The sequence below is a fragment of the Pseudorca crassidens genome, chromosome 8 (assembly GCF_039906515.1).
Source record: "Pseudorca crassidens isolate mPseCra1 chromosome 8, mPseCra1.hap1, whole genome shotgun sequence".
Classification (NCBI taxonomy): domain Eukaryota; kingdom Metazoa; phylum Chordata; class Mammalia; order Artiodactyla; family Delphinidae; genus Pseudorca; species Pseudorca crassidens.
In genome coordinates this window covers 48,207,287-48,227,647 of record NC_090303.1, presented here as the reverse complement: position 1 = coordinate 48,227,647, position 20,361 = coordinate 48,207,287, and the positions used below count along the sequence as shown (strand labels likewise).

Here is a 20,361-nt window from a genome sequence, read left to right as displayed (position 1 = left end):
TGAACTGAGCAAAGGGGTAACAGTGCCATTCAAGACTGTTGTGAACTTGTGTCACTGTCTAAAAAGGAATTTGGATTCATTTCAGTAACTAGGGAAGTACTTAACCATCCAGAACTCACTCATACGACTAAATGAGAGTTCTTGTTAGTACTCCGTTTCTCCAAATAAGAAATAACAAAGAAGTACCCAAAAAAAAGTTGTTAAAAGAAAAATAAACTTACTTCTCCCACCTGTATATCATTTCCAGAATTAAATCCTTGAAACATTTAACCTCAGGACAGAGCACTAATTGAAGGACGGTACTTTGTAGGATGATGATGCCACCCTCCAATAAGTTGTCTTGGATAGATCGTATCTGAGGATATCATCAACTGTAATAAAAATTTTAAGTTCTAGGGGCTTACCTGGTGGCACAGTGGTTGGGAATCCACCTGTCAATGCAGGGGACACGGGTTCGAGCCCTGGTCCGGGAGGATCCCACATGCTGCGGAGCAGCTAAGCCCGTGCGCCTCAACTACTGAGCCTGTGCTCTAGAGACTGCGAGCCATAACTACTAAGCCTGCGCCACTGCTGAGGCCTGCGTGCCTGGGGCCCGTGCTCTGCAACGGGAGAAGCCACTGCAATGAGAAGCCCGCGCACCACAATAAAGAGTAGCTCCCGCTCACCACAACTAGAGAAAGCCCGCACACAGCAGCAAAGACCCAATGAAGCCAAAAATAAATATTAAAAAGTCCTAAATGTCTGGCTTGATATAGTAAGAAATTTTTCAGCTGTAAAAGTGATCTCAAAGTTTAGATTTATTTGCTTTTTTATTTTGGAAAATGTATATTGACTGGGATGATTGTGTGTTATTAATGTTTATGGAATATATGGATAGCATGTGTAGCACTAGTATCTGTAGATGGATTACATCATCTTACAGGGTAGTCTTCCAAGAAAATGGCTCTACAGTCGAAACAAATTTTATTACATGAAAACCATTCAGACTTGTACTTGATCCTGCTTCTCATCTTCAAATAATTCTTTTTTATTCCAAACACTTGCATGATACCTTTAGACAATTCATTTTTAGATGCCATGTAGAAAAATCATTATCCTTTAAAACACCTAACAAAAATCCATACATGCAGTTTGTGTCAGGTGGGGTTAATTTTCTCCTTACTGAACTGTGCACAGGAGAAGATATTTTGGGGAAATTTTATAACCCCTCTTTTTGGTGATTCAGTGTAGCATACTGGCTAAGCCTGTAATTACTGGAACCAGATGACATTGGCACTGATATTTGCTGGCTATGCAACCTTGGCAAGATGAGTTAATCTTTCTGTGCCTCAATTTCTCCTTTCGTAAAATGTAAATGCTAATATTATCCTACATAGGATTGCTGTGAGGAATAAGTAGAATACATGTAAAGTACTTAGAGCAGAACTCTTGGTAAATCTTAGTTACTATTATTCATTGGCATCATCATATACGATCTTGCTGGAAAAGCCAAAATGTCATATTATAGTAGTAAGATTTCTTTGAATATGTAAGTTATACTCTTGTCATGTATATATTGGCACGTTAGCAACACTTTTTAGAAAAGGATCAATAGCATCGACTTAGGAAGACAATACCACCGTTATTTCAAATTCCTAGTAATGCAGTTTTTGTCATGTTCGCTGTAATTCTGGTCTTCTTACTGCAAGTGCTTTAACTTGGATACTGTATGAACTATATAGTTTACATAAATTTTTAATGTTTTATAAATCCCACGTGCGATTTTGCTTTTGAGAGTGACATTATTCTCTTAAATTACCAGTTTAAGAGCAACGCTTCAGAGATCTGATTCAAGGAAGACTATCTGATTTCCTTACATTCCAAGGGAATCATCTGTTTCAAGAAGAACAATCATGCAGGCTTCAAGGCTTTCAGCATGAAAGGTATCTTGTTCACCATTTTCCGTTAATTTGTTTTGCAGCTTGCAGTTCCCCACAATGATGAGTGGACCCGATTTGCCAGGACGCTCGTGGAGATTCGTGCGAACAGAGCTGACAGCGAGGAGGAAGGCACCGTTGAGTTATCTGCCTAGTGGAAATGAGCCGTCCCCACCTTGACCTTCTAGAGCTCAGCATCTGCAGTCATCAAGTCCGCTTGTATTCAGTGTCCATTCAGTATCAGTATTGCCGTGACCGTTTGGGTGCCATGTTGTGCCAGCTTTGCTCCAAGTATTCCAGATGTATACTGTCCACTGACCTGAAATTTGCCAGAGCATTTCTGTCTTTATATTTCTGTCTCAAAAGTGGGGATGGGGAGGTAGGAGCCTTTTTGCGTTGAGTTGTTGCCTTTTAACTACTTAGTAGCTGTATTTAATAGCTGGAAACCTCTGGTTAAATTTGTGCTTACACGCACTTCTGGCATAGTCCTATTAAATCCATATGAAGCCAGATATGATTAGGTGCAGATGTGGTGTCATGCTATGGTACAGGGCCAAAGACTTGAGATGTGGCGTTTTACACGGTGACTCACATTATGAATGGATTTACTAGAAGAACATTGCTGCTCCTTATTTATTGTGGTGTGCTGCATGGAACATATTTATTTGAAAGCATTAAAATAAACGATCCTAGAGCATGTGCATAATGAGAGGACTGCATTGTCTCTCTGTTGCTGTTGAGGTTACATTAAGTTCCAAATAACAATTACAGTATGCCGGTTCCACTGAGGACATGAAATCTTTAGAGGTTTGTTGCAGTGAATGGAATGAATTTTAATGCCTATTATTTCTAGGTACTTTAACAATATTTCAAATATAGTTGATCATTGATATTTGTCATTCAAGCTAACCCAGTCTGACAAAAGTCTGTGGTTCCTAAATATGACACCAGTATTGCCAATAAAATGTTCCAAACCAGGTCTGCTCTAGTGTGGATAAATCCTTTGCTTGGGAACTGCCTGATTAAAATTCTGCTGTGGCCAGCGGGTAGGGGAGATACATTAGGGCCGTGTTAAAGATTGATAATGAATTTATAGGCAGCCAACCTGGCTGGACTTAAACCAAGACTCTGGTTTTATTTTTATGAAGGAACGTGTGTGCTATTTCTGGAAAGCGTTTTCTTGTCTCCTTCGCCAGAGCCACTCTAACCCAAAGACTATTTCAAGTGTTGGGAGTAGGAAGAACAGGTTAAGATGAACAAATACCAACTGTTCCACACATTTCATTATTTTTTAATTTATACCAGAAAATTACATTTATTACTGTTGGACTAGGAAATATGTCTAAACAACTTTATAGGATTTTGTTTTTTCAAAAGGTCATTTCTTGCCTAGAGAGAATGAAAATAAATAGTGGCTGAGTCATGAAAAACATTTGAAGACAGTCTTTGGCTTTTCAGGAAGAGAATTTCCATGGTGCTTTGTTGGTAGGGATTCCTTGAGCTATGAGATTTCTTTTAATTTTGAAATAATGATATGCTTTTCTCTAAGTGCTATACAGTGTGTTAATATTGAAAAACATTAAATTTTTAAAGCTAAAATATGAATATCTAAAATACGTTTAAAAGCAACCCAGTGAGACAAAAGACCTGTACTCTGAAAACTATAAGACACTGATTAAAGAAATCGAAGATGACACAAACAGATGGAGAGATATACCATGTTCTTGGATTGGAAGAATCAGCATTGTCAAAATGACTGTGCTGCCCAAGGCAATCTACAGATTCAGTGCGATCCCTATCAAATTACCAATGGCATTTTTCACAGAAATAGAACAAAAAATTTTTTAATTTGCATGGAGACACAAAGGACCCCCCAATAGCCAAAATAATCTTGAGAAAGAAAAACGGATCTGGAGGAATTGGGCTCCCTGACTTCACACTATACTACAAAGCTACAGTCATCAAAACAGTATCGTACTGGCATAAAAACAGAAATATAGATCAGTGGAACAGTATAAAAGCCCAGAAATAAATCCATGCACCTATGGTCAATTAGTATTTGACAAAGGAAGCAAGAATATGCAATGAAGAAAAGACAGTGTCTTCAATAAGCAGTGCTGGGAAAACTGGACACCTACATGTAAAAGAATGAAATTAGAACATTCTCTAACAGCATACACAAAAATAAAGTCAAAGTGGATCAAAGACCTAAATGTGAGGCCAGACACTGTAAAACTCTTAGAGGAAAACATAGGCAGAACACTCTTTGATATAAATTGCAGCAACATCTTTTTGGATGCACCTCCTAAAGTAATGGAAAAAAACCCACAAAAATCAACAAATGGGACCTAATTAAACTTAAAAGCTTCTGCACAGCAAAGGAAACCATAAACCAAATGAAAAGACAGCCTACAGACTAGGAGAAAATAGCTGCAAATGACGTGACTGACAAGGAATTAGTCTCCAGAATTTACAAACAGCTCATGCAGCTCTATGTCAAAAGAACAACCCAATCAAAAAATGGGCAGAAGATCTAAACAGATGTTTCTCCAAAGAAGACACACAGATGGTCTAAAAACACATGAGGGACTTCCCTGGTGGTCCAGTGGTAAAGAATCCACCTTCCAATGCAGGGGATGTGGGTTTGATCCCTGCTCAGGTAACTAAGATCCCATGTGCTGTGGGGCAACTAAGCCTGCACGCCGCAACTACTGAGCCTGTGCGCTCTGGAACCCGCATGCCACAACTAGAGAGAAGCCCAGACACCACAACGTAGAGCCTGCCTGCCTCAATGACAGATCCCACATGCCGCAATGAAGATCCCACGTGCTGTAACTAAGACCCAACACAGCCAAAAAAAAAAAAAAAAAAAAGCAAACAAAAAAACAAATGGCTAATCTTAAAAAAGGAAAAGCACCTGAAAAATGCTCAACATTAATTATTAGAGAAATGCAAATCAAAACTACAGTGAAGTATCACCTCACAGCAGTCAGAATGGCCATCATCAAAAAGTCTACAAACAATAAATGCTGGAAAGGGTGTTGAGAAAAGGGAACCCTCCTACACTGTTGGTGGGAATGTAAACTGGTACAACCATTATGGAGTACAGTATGGAGGTTCTTTAAAAAAGTAAAAATAGAGCTACCATATGATCCAGCAATCCCACACCTGGGCCTATATCCAGAGAAAAACATGGTTCGAAAAGATACCTGCACCCCGATGTTCATTGCAGTACTATTTACAATAGCCAGGATATGGAAGCAACCTAAATGTCCATCGATGGACATTTAGAGAAATAGAAATAGGTAAAGAGAGAAATAAAGAAGATGTGGTACAAATACACAGTGGAATATTACTCAGCCATTAAAAAGAATGAAATAATGCCATTTGCAGCAACATGGATGGACCTAGAGATTGTCATACTGAGTGAAGTCAGACAGAGAAAGACAAATATATCGCTTTTATAGTGGAATCTAAGAAAAAGGTATAAATGAACCTATTTACAAAACAGAAATAGAGTCACAGATGTAGAAAACAAACTTATGGTTACCACAGGGTAAGATGGTGGGAGAGCTAGATTGAGATTGACATATACACACAACTGTATAAAACAGAGAACTAATAAGGACCTACTGTATAGCACAGGGAACTCTACTCAATACTCTATAATGACCTATATGGAAATAGAATCTAAAAAAGAGTGGGTATATGTATAAGTGATTCACTTTGCTGTACACCTGAAACAACATTGTAAATCAACTATACTCCAATTAAAAAAAAAAAAGAGCTACCATATCATCCTGCAATCCCCTCCTGGGCATATCTCCAGAGAAAACCATAATCCCAAAAGGTAGATGCACCTCAATGTTCATTGCAGCACTATTTACAATAGCCAAGACATGGAAGCAACCTAAATGTCCATTCACAGAGGAATGGATAAAGAAGATATGGTACATATATACAATGGAATATTACTCAGCCACAAAAAAGAATGAAATAATGCCATTTGCAGCAACATGGATGGACCTAGAGATTATCATATTAAGTGAAGTAAGTCAGAGAAAGACAAATATCATATTGTATCTCTCATATGTGGAATCTAATTTTTTTTAAAATGATACAAATGAATTTATTTACAAAACAGAAACAGACTTATGGTTATTAAAGGGGAAACGTGGTGGGGAAGGGATAAATCAGGAGCGTGGGATGAACAGACACACACTACTACATATAAGAATAGATAACCAACAAGGACCTAATGTACAGCACAGGGAACTCTACTCAATATTCTGGGATAACGTATATGAGAAAAGAATCTAAAAAAGAATGAATATATGTATATGTATAACTGAATCACTTTGCTGTACAGCAGAAACTAATACAACATTGTAAATCAACTATAGTAAAATTTTTTTAAAAAGCAATCCAATGAAAAGTACTGGGGAAAAAATTTTCTCAAACATATGCTAAAGAACCTTAGAACAAATCAATAAGCCATGAGCTGTTATAGACCAAAGTCTGAATGATTCCGTGAGTGAGGACTATGAAAAGTGCTAAGGCCAGTCACTTGTAATAGGTACATGAAGAATTATAAGAGCTTGTGTATGGGTATATCCCACCATGGTAGCTAGTCTCCAAGACAGTCTCCCACTTCTTGTGTGGTGTTTCCCCATCATGAACCTGGGATGACCTTGTGTAATGATAGAATATGTGGGAAGTGATACTATGTGGGGTTCAGGACAAGGTTATATGGAGACATAGCTTCCTTCTGGGTCTCTTGGCACACTCACTCTTAATTCCCCAAGCCATTGTGTAAGAAGGGCAACTACCCTAAGACCTCTAGGCTGTACAAAGGCCTAAGCTCATCACAGAGTGGCCATGTGAATATAGAGAAAGATACCCAGGCAGCCCACAGCCATTCAGGTTCTCCCAGCTGATGTCCCAGATGGAATGTGGTAGCCATGACAATTTGCCTCTAAGATCTCGTTGCAAAGAACATAATTGACTGACAGCTCCAGCTGCTTTGCTCTAAAATCCACCAGCATGTTTGACCAATGTCATGCTTGTCAGCCAAGCCTGAGCATACCAGGGATAGTAAGGCAGGCCTGTTCCTGGGAGATGTAAGAGTTCTCCGAGGAGAACTCAAAGGAGTTCTCAAGGACTCCCTGCCAGCATTGCTAAAACTTTCTCGGAACTGTACTTCAGTCTAAGACTAATCTTTGCTTTCCCTTCCCTCCTTTCCTTTCCTCCCTCCCTTCTTTCCCTCTCACCTTCTTCAGGTCAGATTGACACCACTCTCTGATGGCTCTCCCAGCATAACCTGGCTGGGGACATGTGACCTATTAAGGAGTAAAGAGACTAGACACCAAAAGAGTTACAAGAATTAGCACGTGCCATTAGGGGCCAGGATATGGTCTAACTTAGGCAATGTTCCATGTACACCTGAAAAAATGTGCATTCTTTGTATGTTGGGTATGTGGTTCTAAAAATGTCAAATAGATTAAACTGGCTGAGAGTATTGTTTCAATCTTCTATAATCTTACTGTTTTCTATGTATTCTATCAGTGACCAAGAAGGAGATATTAAAATATCCACTTATGGTTTTGAATTTGCCTACTTGTTCTTTAGTTCTCTCCATTTTTATTTTTGCATTTTGAAGCTGTTACTAGGTACATACATATTAAGTTTATTATATCTTCTTAATAAGCTGACCCTTTTATTATTATGAAATTTCCCTCTAGTGTTTCATTTCAGCCCAAAGGGCACCCTTTAGCATTTGTTGTAGGGGAGGTCTGCTAGGATAAACTTTCAGCTTTTAACTTATCTGGGAAAGTCTTAATTTCTCCTTTATCTCTGAAGAATAATTTTGTCAGAAGTTGAATTTTTCATTGACAATTTTTTTTTTTTCCCTCAGCAGTTTGAGTATCTCATCCCACTGCCTTTTGGTCTCTATGTTTCCAGATAAAGTGAGTTGCTTCTTTCTTGTAACTTTTTTTTTTTTTTTTTTTGTGGTACACGGGCCTCTCACTGTTGTGGCCTCTCTCGTTGCGGAGCACAGGCTCCAGACGCGCAGGCTCAGCGGCCATGGCTCACGGGCCTAGCCACTCCATGGCATGTGGGATCTTCTCAGGGCACGAACCCGTGTCCCCTGCATTGGCAGGCGGACTCTCAACCACTGCGCCACCAGGGAAGCCCTTTCTTGTAACTTTTAAGATTCCTTCATCAGCTTTGGATTTTGACAGTTTGATTATGATGTGTTTAGGTGTGGATCTCTGAGTTTTTCCTACTTGGATTTCATGGAATTTCTTGAATGGATAAATTAATGTTTTTCATCAAATTTGGGAAAATTTTAGCCATTATTTCTTCAAGCATTCTTTTTACTCTTTCTCTGTCTCCTCCTTCTAGAACTTCCATTGTGTGTATGTTGGCATGCATGATGGTGTCCCACAGGTCTCTTAAATTTTCTATCTTTTTTCTTTTTGTTTTTTGGACTGCATACTTTCAATTGATTCTTCATGTTTTCTTCTGCCTATTCAAATCTGCTATTGAGCTCCCTACTGAAATTTTCATTTCATTTACTGTGCTTTTTGACTCCAAAATGTCTACATGGCTTCTTTTTATAGTATCTATCTATTGATATTTTCTATTTTGTGAGACATCATTTTCATACTTTCCTTTCATTCTTTTTTTAAAAATTTTTAATTTATTATTATTATTTTTTTTTAAATATTTATTTATTTGGCATCGGGTCTTAGTTGTGGCACATGGGATCTTCACTGCGGCATGCGAGATCTTTTGTTGTGGTGCACGGGCTTCTCTCTAGTTGTGGCGCACAGGCTCCAGAGCATGCGGGCTCAGTAGTTGCGGCATGTAGGCTTAGTTGCCCCGCAGCATGTGGGATCTTAGTTCCCCAACCACGGATCGAACCCGCGTCCCCTGCATTGGAAAGAGGATTCTTAACCACTGGACGACCAGGGAAGTCCCCTCCTTTCATTCTATAGACATGGTTTCCTTTAATTCATTGAGTATATTTATAATAGCTGATTTAAAGTCTTTGTCTAGAAAAATTCAATATCTGGGCTTTCTCAGGCAGTTTCTATTGACTTTTTTCCATTGTATATGCCATACTTTGTTATTTTTTTGCATGTGTACTTTTTTGTTGTTGAAAACTTAATATTGTAATATATCCAGTAATTATAATACTGTAATGTGCAACTCTGGAAATCAGATTTTTTCCCTCCACAGGATTTGTTGTTGCTGCTTATTGCAATTGTTGTTTATTTACCAAATTTTCTGAACTAATTCTGTGCAGTCTGTATTCTGTGTATGTGCAGCCTCTGAAGTCTCTGTTAATTTAATGTTTAGCTAATGATTGGCTCCTTACATGCCTGGAGCCAAAAAACTCTTCTAGTCTATGGCAAAGGACTCTGTATGTCTCTCTGTTGAGGTGCATCGTCACCTATCAGCCAGGCAGTTTACAATTCTGCATTGGCCTTCACTTCCGGTTTCTACAGAGCCTCAATGTCAACAGGAGGTGAGATCTTAGGGCCTTCTTAGGACTTTCCTGAGCACGTGCACAGTTCTGAGTATGTGTGTGTGTGTGTTTGTCCAGATTCCCAGGGGTATGTCAGAGCTATTCATAGCCCTCAAAGATCTCATTCCCTAGCCTGTCCTCTCAAGTTTTTTGTTAGTCTATTGATTGTCTTAACTGTTATTTATTACCTCAGCCAGCAGCAACTAGGATATCAGCCTGTGAATGTTTTGGACAAATACCCCCACATCAGGAAGCAGCCTTAGTACTACACCAGTTCCAAGTTAGGTGCAATAAAGACATGTATTTTGTCTACCAGGGAGGAACCAGACAGGTCAGAACAAATAATTAGAATCCTTTGTGAATGAAGTACTTTCTGCTTCCTGTCGTACTGGGAATGTGAGCTGTTATTTTCAGAGCTGCTGCTGGACTACAGAGGGGGGATGGGACTAGAGTAAGTTAAAATGACACAAAGTTCATGATTCTTTCAGAGAATCCGGGTTGTTCTTCAGTCAGTGTTCCCTTAGTTGATGCAAGTCTTTGGTTAATTTCCAGAGTTCAAGAACAAGAGTTGATTTTGACTTTCAGCCCGTTTTTTATTGCTTTTATGGAAGGGCAGAATTTGGAGTTTTTTAGTTTGCCATTTTGGCTGATGTCATTCCCACCCTTTTATTTTTAATCTTTTTAAGTCTATATATTTGAAGTGTGTTTCTTGTAAACAGCTTAAAGTTGGGTCCTTCTTTCTTTTTTTTTTAAATACAGTCTAATAGTCTCTGCCTTTTAATTGGAGGATTTAGTCCATGTACAATTAATGTAATTTTTGGCATGGTTTTTTATTTTGTATTAGTAATTGTTTTTTATTATTTATTTTTTTTAGTAAATGTTTTTTATTGATCCCATTCATTCTTTGTTCTTCTATTCTTCCCCTCTGCCTTCTTTTTGATGGTCCAAGTAATTCTTAGTATTGCATTACAGTTCATCTATTGACCTTTATTCTTTTTAGTGGTTTCACAAGAATGCAGTATGCATGTTTAACTACTAACAGACTACCTTCAAATGATGTAACAGAATAATACATTTACCTTCTCTCTGTCCTTTGTTCCTGTGTTGTCATGTATTTTACTTCTGTATTTTCTATAAATCCCACAATACACTATTATTTTTACTTCAGTGAATAGTGTTTTATGAATTAGAAGTATTTATAAAATAAAGATAATTCTAAAAGGTTTTAAAAACTACTTACTTTCACATTTTTCTTTTCTGGTTCTCTTCATTTCTTTCTGGAGATCTGGGCTTTCCATTTCATGTTATCTCTCTTCAACCAATGAAATTCTTTTGGCATATCCAGTAGTAAGATTCTGCAAGAGAATAATTTCAGTTTTTGTGTGTCTAAATATGTCTTTATTTTGCCTTTATTTATGAAGGTTTTTTTTTTTTTGGATATAGAATTCCAATTTGACAGTGCTTTCTTCATTAAGAATGTTTTCTAAAATCTTGACTCATCTAAAATATTTTTGCCTAATCCAAGGCAAAAATAGAACTTTTTGACAGATAAGATAAAGATTTTCTCTTATGTTTTCTTATGAAATATTTATAGTTTAAACTCATATTTATGTGTATGATGCATCTTTAATTAATTTTGTGTATGGTGTGGTTGTGGGCTAAGGTTAATTTTTATGTATATGCATAGTTAATTTTCCAGCAACATTTGTAGAAAAGACTATTATTTCCCCATTTTTTAAATATTTAAAATGTTATTTTCAGATACTGTTGGTACTATATAGAAATACAGTGGATTTTTATATACTTTGTATCTTGTGGTGTTGCTAAATTCATTTACTACTTCTAATTAATGTTATGTAGATTTCTTAAAATTTTCTTCATATGCAGTTGAATACTGTTCTACTTCTTTTTCCCCAGTGTATTTATTTATTTATTTATTTATTTCTTATCATGTTGCACTGCCTAGGGCATTGAATCATTCACGTAAAGTATCATATTAGCTATAGCTTTTTTTTTTGTAGATGCCCTTTATCAGATTACATTTCTTTTTATTTCTGGCTTGTGAGTTTTTTTTTTTTAAATGGGTGTTGAATTTTTCCAAATTCTTTTTCTGAATCTAATTTAAATCATGATTTTTCTTTTTAATCAGTATAGTATATATTTTTTTAGTGTTATACCTAACTTATATTCTGGTGATGAACCCTATTTGGTCATAAGGGATTGTCCCTTTTATGTGCATCTAGGCTTGGATTTTTCTTTGGGACAAGAGTTTTTAACTAAGAATTTGATTATTGAAATAGTAACAGTATCTCTTTTTCAGTGACTTTGCTAGTATATATCTTTCAAGAAATCTATTTCATCTATGTAGTTTAATTTATTGGCATAAATTTGTTCATAGCATTCCCTTTTAATCACATTAGTTGTTATTTTTGTTGTTATTTTGTTTTTGTCTTTTTCTGATCAGTCTTATTAGTGGTTTCTAAATTTGGGGATTTTTTTAAAGAAACATTTTCATCTTACTGTTTTTTTCTATTGTTTTCCTGTCTTCTATCTCATTGATTTCTGCTTTTTATTATCTTCTGCATCTTTGGGGTTTAATTTGCTCTTCTTTTTCTTGCTTTAAGGTGGAAAATGAGATAATTGTTTGAGAACTCTCATCTTTTCTAATGTAAGCACTTAATAGTATATATTTTCCTCTAAGCACTGTTTTAAATGCATTGTAAAATATTTTTTTCATTGTAAAATTTTTGATATGTTATATTCTTTTCATTTAGTTTAAAATATTTCCTAATTATCCTCGTGATTTCTTCGTAGACTCAAGTGTTGTTTGGAACTATATATTTTTCAGATATATGGGGAATTTCCAAGTATCTTTTTTTTTAATTAATTAATTTTTATTTTGGGCTGCGATGAGTCTTTGTTCCTGTGCGCGGGCTCTTCTCTAGTTGCAGCAAACGGGGGCTACTCTTCGTTGTGGTGCACAGGCTTCTCATTGCGGTGGCTTCTCTTGTTGCAGAGCACAGGCTCTAGGCGTGCGGGCTTCAGTAGTTGTGGCTCGTGGGCTCTTGAGCACAGGCTCAGTAGTTGTGGCGCACAGGCTTAGTTGCTCCGCGACATGTGGGATCTTCCCGGACCAGGGATCAAACCCGTGTCCCCTGCATTGGCAAGTGGATTCTTAACCACTGCGCCACCAGGGAAGCCCCTCCAAGTATCTTTTAGTTATTCCTTTCCAGTTTGATTCTGTCATGGCCAGAGAAGGTTATGTGTGTGATTTCAATCCTCTTAAGTTTATTGAAACTTGTTTTATGGCCCAGATTATAGTTAATCTTGGTAAAATTTATCGTGTACTTAAGAAGAATGTGTATTCTGCTGATGTTGAGTGGAGTGTTCTATAAATATGAATAAGGTCAATTATTTGATAAATTTGTTCAGGTTTTCTATATACTGTAGATTTTCTACCTGTTATATCAAGAGGAGTGTGTTGAAATTTGGAAGTAAAATTGTGTTTCTTCTATTCTTTAATTTTGTTAGTTTTTGTTTCATGTATCTGAAGCACTGTTATTAGGTACATATACATTTAGGATTTTGTGTCTCTGTGATAAATTGACATCTTTATCGGTATGAAATATTCTTCTTTATCCCTACTACTAGTTCTCTTTCTAAAATATACTTTGGCTGATATCAACATAGCATACTCTAGCTTTTTTGAAATCTGTGATTACATGACATATCTTTTTCTGTCAAGTTACTTCCCATCTATCTGTGTTTTTATATTTAAAGTGAGTTTCTTTAGATAGCATATAGGTGGGCCTTGCTTTTTTTTCCCCCTCAAATCTGATCTCTACCTTTTAATTGGAGTGATTAGGCCATTTGCAGTTAATGTAATTATGAATATGGTTAGGTTTAAATCTACCATCTTGCTCTTTTTTATTTACTCCATCTGTTTTTTTATTTATTTTTTCTTCTTTTCCTGTCTTCTTTCGGATTTTTCTTTTTTTAAGGTTTCCACTAATGTCTTATTAACTAAATCTGTTTGGTTTTCATCTTCTAGTGTGCTCTGGGGTTTATAACATACATCTTTTACTTACTACACTTTACTTTCAGATAATAGTATACTACTTCATGTATAGTAGTAGTAGAACTTTTTGACAGTGTATTTTCATTTTCTTTTCTTCTTTTTACATTTTACTTCTTTGTACATTTTACTGCTATGTATGCTATAAAACTCACAATACATCATTATTGATTTTGCTTTAAAGACTTAATTATCTTTTAAAGGAATTAAAAATTAAAAAGTTAATTATCCATTTATTTTCAATTCTGGAACTCTACATTTATTTGTATAGATCTAAATTTCCATCTGATATCACTTTGGTTCTGCCTGATGACCTATCATTAACATCTCCTTTAGTGCAATTCTAGCTGCCCGGTGAATTCTCTTACTTGTTATCTACCTTATTTTGCCTTTGTTTTCAAAAGATATTTTCACTGGGTGTAGATTTATTGGTTGGCCTTGTTTTTTAAATACCTTAAAGATGTTACTCTGGCTTTCTGTCTTAAATAGTTCCCAAGTAGAAATCTTCTCTTATTATCATCCTTCCTTGTAGGTTATGGGATGTTTTCCTCTGGCAACTTTTAAGATTTTCTATTTATCATTTGTTTTCACCATCTTCATCATGATATACATTTCTGTTGGTTGATTTTTTCACTTTTTTATGGTTTATATTTTCCTTATTATGATAGGTGAGTTTTTAATTAAATTTGTTATAGTGGGTTGTGGGCTTTTTTTGTTATATTGTTTGAATTAGTATCAAATTGTGTTCTGACAAGCAGTTAAATTACTTGGAATCAGATCTTTGTGAGGTCTGCTTTTAAGCTTTGTTAAGGGCAGAGCCGCCTTCATCATAGTTCTTATTTAGTGCTATTCATAATATGACATTTTTCTGTGGATTCTACCTGATGTTCTATGTATTATGGAGGAATTTCTACTCCTGCTGGTGGGAACACAAACTCTTTCTTCTCTGTGAACTCCAGAATTTTTCTGCTTCTTCCTTTCCAGTGGTTCTTTCCCAAGTTTGCTATCGTTTCCTCCCACAAATGCACAGATCAGTACTCAAAGATTGGGGAACTCTGCAAAACTCCAGAGCTCTCAGAGCAGCTCCCTCCTGTTTGGTAGTTTGTCTTAAAATTCTAGCTATCTTGGCCCCCTGATTTCTGAGCTCCAGCTTTTCAATTCGGGGAGATGGCTGGGCCCTGTCTTGGTTCCCCTTCTCTGCACAGTGTCTGGAACCTGCGCCCAGGCAGTAAGCTGGTGCAATGGTAGGTCTCATCTTGTGTGTTTCCTTTCCCACCTCAGAGTTCACAGTCCTATTTTGCCTCATATTTGACGTTTTAAAACTACTGTGTCATATGTTTCACCCAGTTTTCTAGTTTTCCCTACTATTCCATCATGGCCAGAAGCAGAAATCTCCCAAAGGTATAATTTTTAAGGTAGAAAAAAGTAAACTAGAGTTTACTGTCTATAGAGGTTAAAGCATTTATTTAATAATTACTTCAGGGCCCTGAAAATAATGATTATTTTGAAATTTGTTAGACAGCTTTGATAAAAGATAGTGGTTATCCTTTATAACCAACTCATGTCAAATGCCATTATAATTTGTAATAACTTAGCCAGATATGTGTGGTGTTAGAAGGGTTAGTTATTAAGCCAATCAAGACACTTTCTAAATGGAGTAAAAGGAAAAAATGCCACACTTAATTTCAAGTCCCAGAAAAGGACAGAAATGATGGTTTCTCTACTTTCACTCTCAGACAAACTATTTAAAAAAAGAAAGAAGTCACTTACTTTATAAGTAGTGGTCACAGGTAACTTGAAGTTCTAGGTCAAGTGTGAACTGCTTCTTTAGTTCAGAAGGTGATGCATACACTGCATAGTGAGGCTGGACAAAGGCTGAGACCGAAAGTGTGGAGAAATCTCTGCTTTCACTGTAATAAAATTCAACAAACATGGGCAATCGCTTCACTTCTGTCTTCAGAAGAAAAAAGAATGCCTGTTTCAATTTCCGCTATCCCCAATCTTTCTTATTTCTTATGTTACTCTAACAGAGTGTAAGCTTTTTATAACACTGGAGCTGGCCCAAATGAAGAGGTCATCAGAAAAAAAGCAGCCTCTTACATGGAGTGGCTAATTCTCCATAAATTCTCAAACTGATAAAGCATATCTGTATACTTAGAACTTACATAGGTAAATTCTGCTTCAAAACAGAAATTCACATTTTGAAATATATCAGTCTTTTGAAAAAGGAATATGACATTTTAATACACATATACATATATATACACACACATGTATATGTATTTATGTTTTTATATATATGTATTTATATGTGTATGTGTATATTTTATATATATATATATATATATATATATTTTATCCCTTTTGTCCAGGAAAAAAAATGCTATAAATTTTTGGTGTGGGTTAGTCAGTAATTTGCTTTCATTTATTTAAGAATGGGTGAGGGGGCAGCAAAACGCAGTGGTAGATATCCGCCTTTAACTTTAGGGATAACAGGTAACTTGTTGGGAATAGAGTAAGGCTTTTCCACCATTAGGCGTGATGGATATTTTATGTCCAAAAGTAATTCCAGCAAATCCCACATTCTGTAAACTGTCTCCATTCCCTCCAGACACACTTTGAAGCCAAGTACCCATAGATATTTACTTTTAAGTTGGTTTTCCATTATTTCCAACTTTTGTTGAAGAACGTCATTTTCTAATTATAGTACAGATTTTTAAGATGGTCCAATTCAGTTCACGTCATATCACATTGCACTGTAACAGTTTGTAAATTTATCTCTGCTTTTTCCACGTTACCTTCCAATTTTAAACCGGTGGGGCAAATACTTCAAGTTTACCTTAATTCTCTCTTTACTGACTTTAATAGGCTGTAAAATAGTTTAAGATGAACCTCAAAAGGCTTGTCAGGATTCACCAGGTCCTCAGGCTGTGGAATTCTCTGATAGCAAATGCACTTACAATGGTAAATAATCTGAGATCACCCTTCCCTTCTACTCTAAGCTAGGAATGATACATCTGATACTGAGAACCAGGGGACAATAAGAAATTCTGGGCATAGACTATCATAAAAACTTCCTGTACTGAGTTTTGTTGAGAAATCCTCATATGGAACAGGGCTTGGGGGGCCATCAGACCTGGATTCAAATCTTAGCATTCTTATTTGCTAGCTGAGACCATGAGCAAGATACTTAACGTCTCTTGAGTCTTGGTTTCCTCATTTGTGACACAGGGAAAAGAATAGTACCTACTTCAAGGGACGTGTGAAGGATTTAATGAGAGCATGCCTGGCATGTAATACTCATATTTAGTGAGTTCTTCCTGGCCAAAGAACTCCGGGGCAGGGCGGGGGGCACAGGATTACTTGTCCCCTTCTCATTTGAAAGCAGCCCAATAAGACACCAGAGCAAGAGCTTGGCTACGTAGCAAAGGATGGGGGAGGGGGTGATGGGAAGTAAGGAGCATGTTATAATCAGTCTTCTTTCATTAAGTTGTGTTTCCCTTTCTCCATTCTGTAGGACAGACAGATAGCATATACAGCGTGCTTGCCCAAGTCTGCTCCGAGAGCTTAGTCCATTTTTAAATCCCCTTAAGAACTGCTCACAGCAAAATCAAGCATCTTCCAAAGGGGCAGGAGCCCTGTCCAATGGAATCAACTCAGCAGTGGGCACCGGAGCCCTGGTGGCCAGACCAGTGTGCAAGGGGTGTGTCTGGGCCCTCGAAGGAGCAAACCTCAGACAGGCACAATTAGTGTGTCTTCTTAACTCTCCTTCTAAAGTTATTCGAGGGGACTGTGGTTTTGCCTTGAGCAAACCCCCCTTAACAGCCGGGAATCTAAAAACAAACAACATTATTTTATTAGGTTACCCCAGCAGATGAAAGCAGAGTGTTCCATTTGGACTTTTTGGAGTCAATTAATGCATTAGCTAAAAACAAACCCTTCCGAAAGAGAGTTCCCGTTGTCCTCGGCAGCTTCTAAAGGGAAGCGCGCCACCGTGCTCCTAAGGACACAAACGTCAAGACAGCGAAGAACAGAGAATGAGTTCTAAATAATTAACACTTACTGATAAAAACTGTTTTAATGATATAGCTCAACCCTAATGTAACAATAATCTCAAAGGATATGATTTTTTAACTCTTTATTTTTAACCATGACCAGGAAATTTAAATATCATATAGTTTATATGAAAGTTCCTGACTCAAAGTAACCAACTAATTAAGACCAATTTAAATAAATACTTGTAGTTGCTCTAATAAAAGAAGTACTTAGGACTTCTAAAGTAACTGAACAATACATAAGACTATAATTGTTTTCAGTTATGGTTTTAACTCCAGCCATTAAAACCACTACTGAAAAGGCCTATAAAATAGGAAGATAATAGAGATTACTCATTGGGGAAAAAACCCATTTCTCAAAAATCCATCCATCCATCCATCCATCCATCCATCCAAATAATAAGAGTCTACTAAAAGTTCCAGGCGCTATGGAACTAGCATCAAAGCACAGTCCCTACCCTTATGGAGCCCAATCTGGGCTTTCAAGCTGAAGACTGCCACTGTTTTAAAAGATAGAAGTGGCAATGCTTTTTGCTGCCTCAGACCTTAAAATGAAACCATTAAACACCCCCCTCCCCCCCACCGTGGTCCTCATAACATCAAAAACAGAACCCTTTGGTGAGGGTTGGGTTATTCCCAAAAGGTAAAACAAAAGGCACGCCCCCTTTGTGGGCAGTACCATTTGTGGAAAGAACATTTCACTGCTCTTACCAGGGAACGCGTCTTCTAAAAATCTTCGGGAAAATCCACATCCTGAAAGCGTTTGATTACCCTGAATTTAAAATGGGATTTTTGCTCAGTGGCAAAGACACAAATTCATCCCCACAAGGATGGCTTCTGCGGTAAAAAGCACATGATGACCCTTAGGGTTTATCCAGAAGGTTGACAAATGGGGCCACAAGACAGGATTCACCAAATTCCATTACTGGAGATTTCCCTGCCTCTACCTGAAGAATTCCAAGGTGCCTTGCCGAATACCTAGCCAGGGGAGGTTACAAAGTTTCAAGCACAATTTGTTCCCGGTTTTTATTCCCTGCTCACTGAGTTATGTGCTGTTAAACATTTCCAGAAGACTGTCAAAATGTAAGCATCCTGAGGTTTACATAGGCCACACCATTAAATAACATATAAGCACAAAATTTTAAACATTGTTTTCCAGCAATGGTAAATATTTTAGCTAAGTAAAAACTGAAGCTTGAAATGCAATAAGCATTTAAATGACTCCTTTCTGTGCCAGAATTCTTATTTTCCCCTGTGCAACCCCGGCTGCTTGGGATTAAGGCGACCCCAGGGAGCACAGCGAATGGTTGTGGGTTATGAGGTGTAGCATGAGCTTGGCGACAGCATGCCACCCAGCCTCAAGAAACCCAGCCACGACTGGAACCCAAGAATCAGTGTGTTCATTCTGTGGTCAGCTCCACATTTCTTCCCCTCCTAGAAAAAAAAAAAAGCTGCTACAAAAGTCAGGCCTCTTCCCCAACCCCAAGCAATCATGAGGTGGACCCAGGGCAGAGGGAGACACTCCAGAGCGCTGGCCGGGCAGGGGGGAGGCTGGTCCCCATGGGTGGGAGTTACACAGCTCTCAGTTCCTCAGCATTGAGGAAAAGGAGCAGCTGCAGAAACGGCAGCCACGGCACTGCCAACGTATTGTGCTGTCACTTCAGGAAGAAGAAAAACCCAGAACAAATTTGACGTGGTTTTCACCACACGGTGATTGCAGTTCTATTCAAGGATGTCACAGTCACACCACCCACTGAGCACAACTCAGATGGAAATTAGGCCTCCTTCAAAGTGTCTCAAGTCACTGCCTATCCCTGAACAGAGTGAGCCGAGGATTTTAAAGAAACACAGTCCTGTGGCCCTATCTCCTCTGGCTTCCTGGTACCTTGGGTTTCTCATTTACTAAAGAGAATCGCCCTCAGCTACAGGTACGTCTAAGGGAAACCAAGACACTCTCCCAACAAATGCAGCATCTCTTAAAGAAGCAGGCAGGGCAGTGCACCACGTCTGAGACGTGGGTCAGTGTTTATACAATGAAAATTCGATCTTCTATAAAATTTCAAGCACGTGAAGAAAAGGAATGCAGTGATTTACACTCGGGGACTTTTCTCCACATTCAAAATACCAAAGCTTGAGTGCTTTGTTATTGTAACACCACCTAAATTTCTAAGACGTATTTGGAGTCTTGTGACTGGTCTTTGAGATTAAAATATAAATACCACTTGTCACTTTGAGCAGGGATTAGGGGTGAGTTCAGGGAGACGGAGGGGTTTCTCTTTGGTGTTTGCCAAACCAAAACCATGAGGGAGCCATGTATGTATGTGTCCTGTCTCTGGTGAGTATAACAAAGCTTTTGTTCACTGAAAAAAACAAAACAAAACAGACTCATGGATGGTGTCCACACTTTCCAATTTTGAACAATAACTTTGAATGCCAACCTGCTGATCTACAGCAAGACAGGAGACTGAGAAATGGCTGTGCCGTCTGGAGGTGAATTTCGGAGAAACAGAAAGTTCCAACTCACTGCTGATAAGTTACCCAGCAGCTTCCTCAGGAGCACGATTGCAGCCTAAGGAGAGCCCTGAGGTCTGTTCAAGACTAACACCTTTCCACCAGTCATTACAGTGCTGGCCAAATATTACCAAAGGTCAGACACAGTGGTATATGGTTTTGGTATGAGGAAGAGTCAGAGAAAATGAGAAAATACCATTGCCATTTCATACCAGTTTTCACGCCCAACTGCCAGTGAAGCTTTACATTAATTCTCACGGTAAGAAACTG

At 37.7% G+C, this 20,361-nt stretch overlaps 2 protein-coding genes across 10 annotated transcripts in view; one reads left to right on the top strand and one right to left on the bottom strand.

The window, feature by feature from the left end:
• The window catches only part of DYNC1I1 (dynein cytoplasmic 1 intermediate chain 1), a 338,694-nt gene extending 333,888 nt beyond the window's left edge, over positions 1-4,806 (top strand). For 4 of the 6 annotated variants that reach the window (XM_067746359.1, XM_067746362.1, XM_067746358.1 and 1 more), the window contains one exon: positions 1,961-4,806. In XM_067746359.1, the coding sequence (XP_067602460.1) occupies positions 1,961-2,071 (111 nt within the window). In that variant the 3' untranslated portion in view covers positions 2,072-4,806. The remainder of the gene's footprint in view (positions 1-1,960) is intronic. The other 2 variants (XM_067746363.1, XM_067746361.1) reach the window with 1 other exon arrangement.
• The window catches only part of SLC25A13 (solute carrier family 25 member 13), a 296,284-nt gene that overhangs the window by 71,354 nt on the left and 204,569 nt on the right, over positions 1-20,361 (bottom strand). For all 4 annotated transcript variants that reach the window (XR_010945512.1, XR_010945511.1, XR_010945513.1 and 1 more), the window contains exons 19-20: positions 15,296-15,435; positions 10,691-10,805 (exon numbers count right to left, since the gene is read on the bottom strand). The gene's annotated coding sequence lies outside the window, so the exon portion shown is untranslated. The remainder of the gene's footprint in view (positions 1-10,690; positions 10,806-15,295; positions 15,436-20,361) is intronic.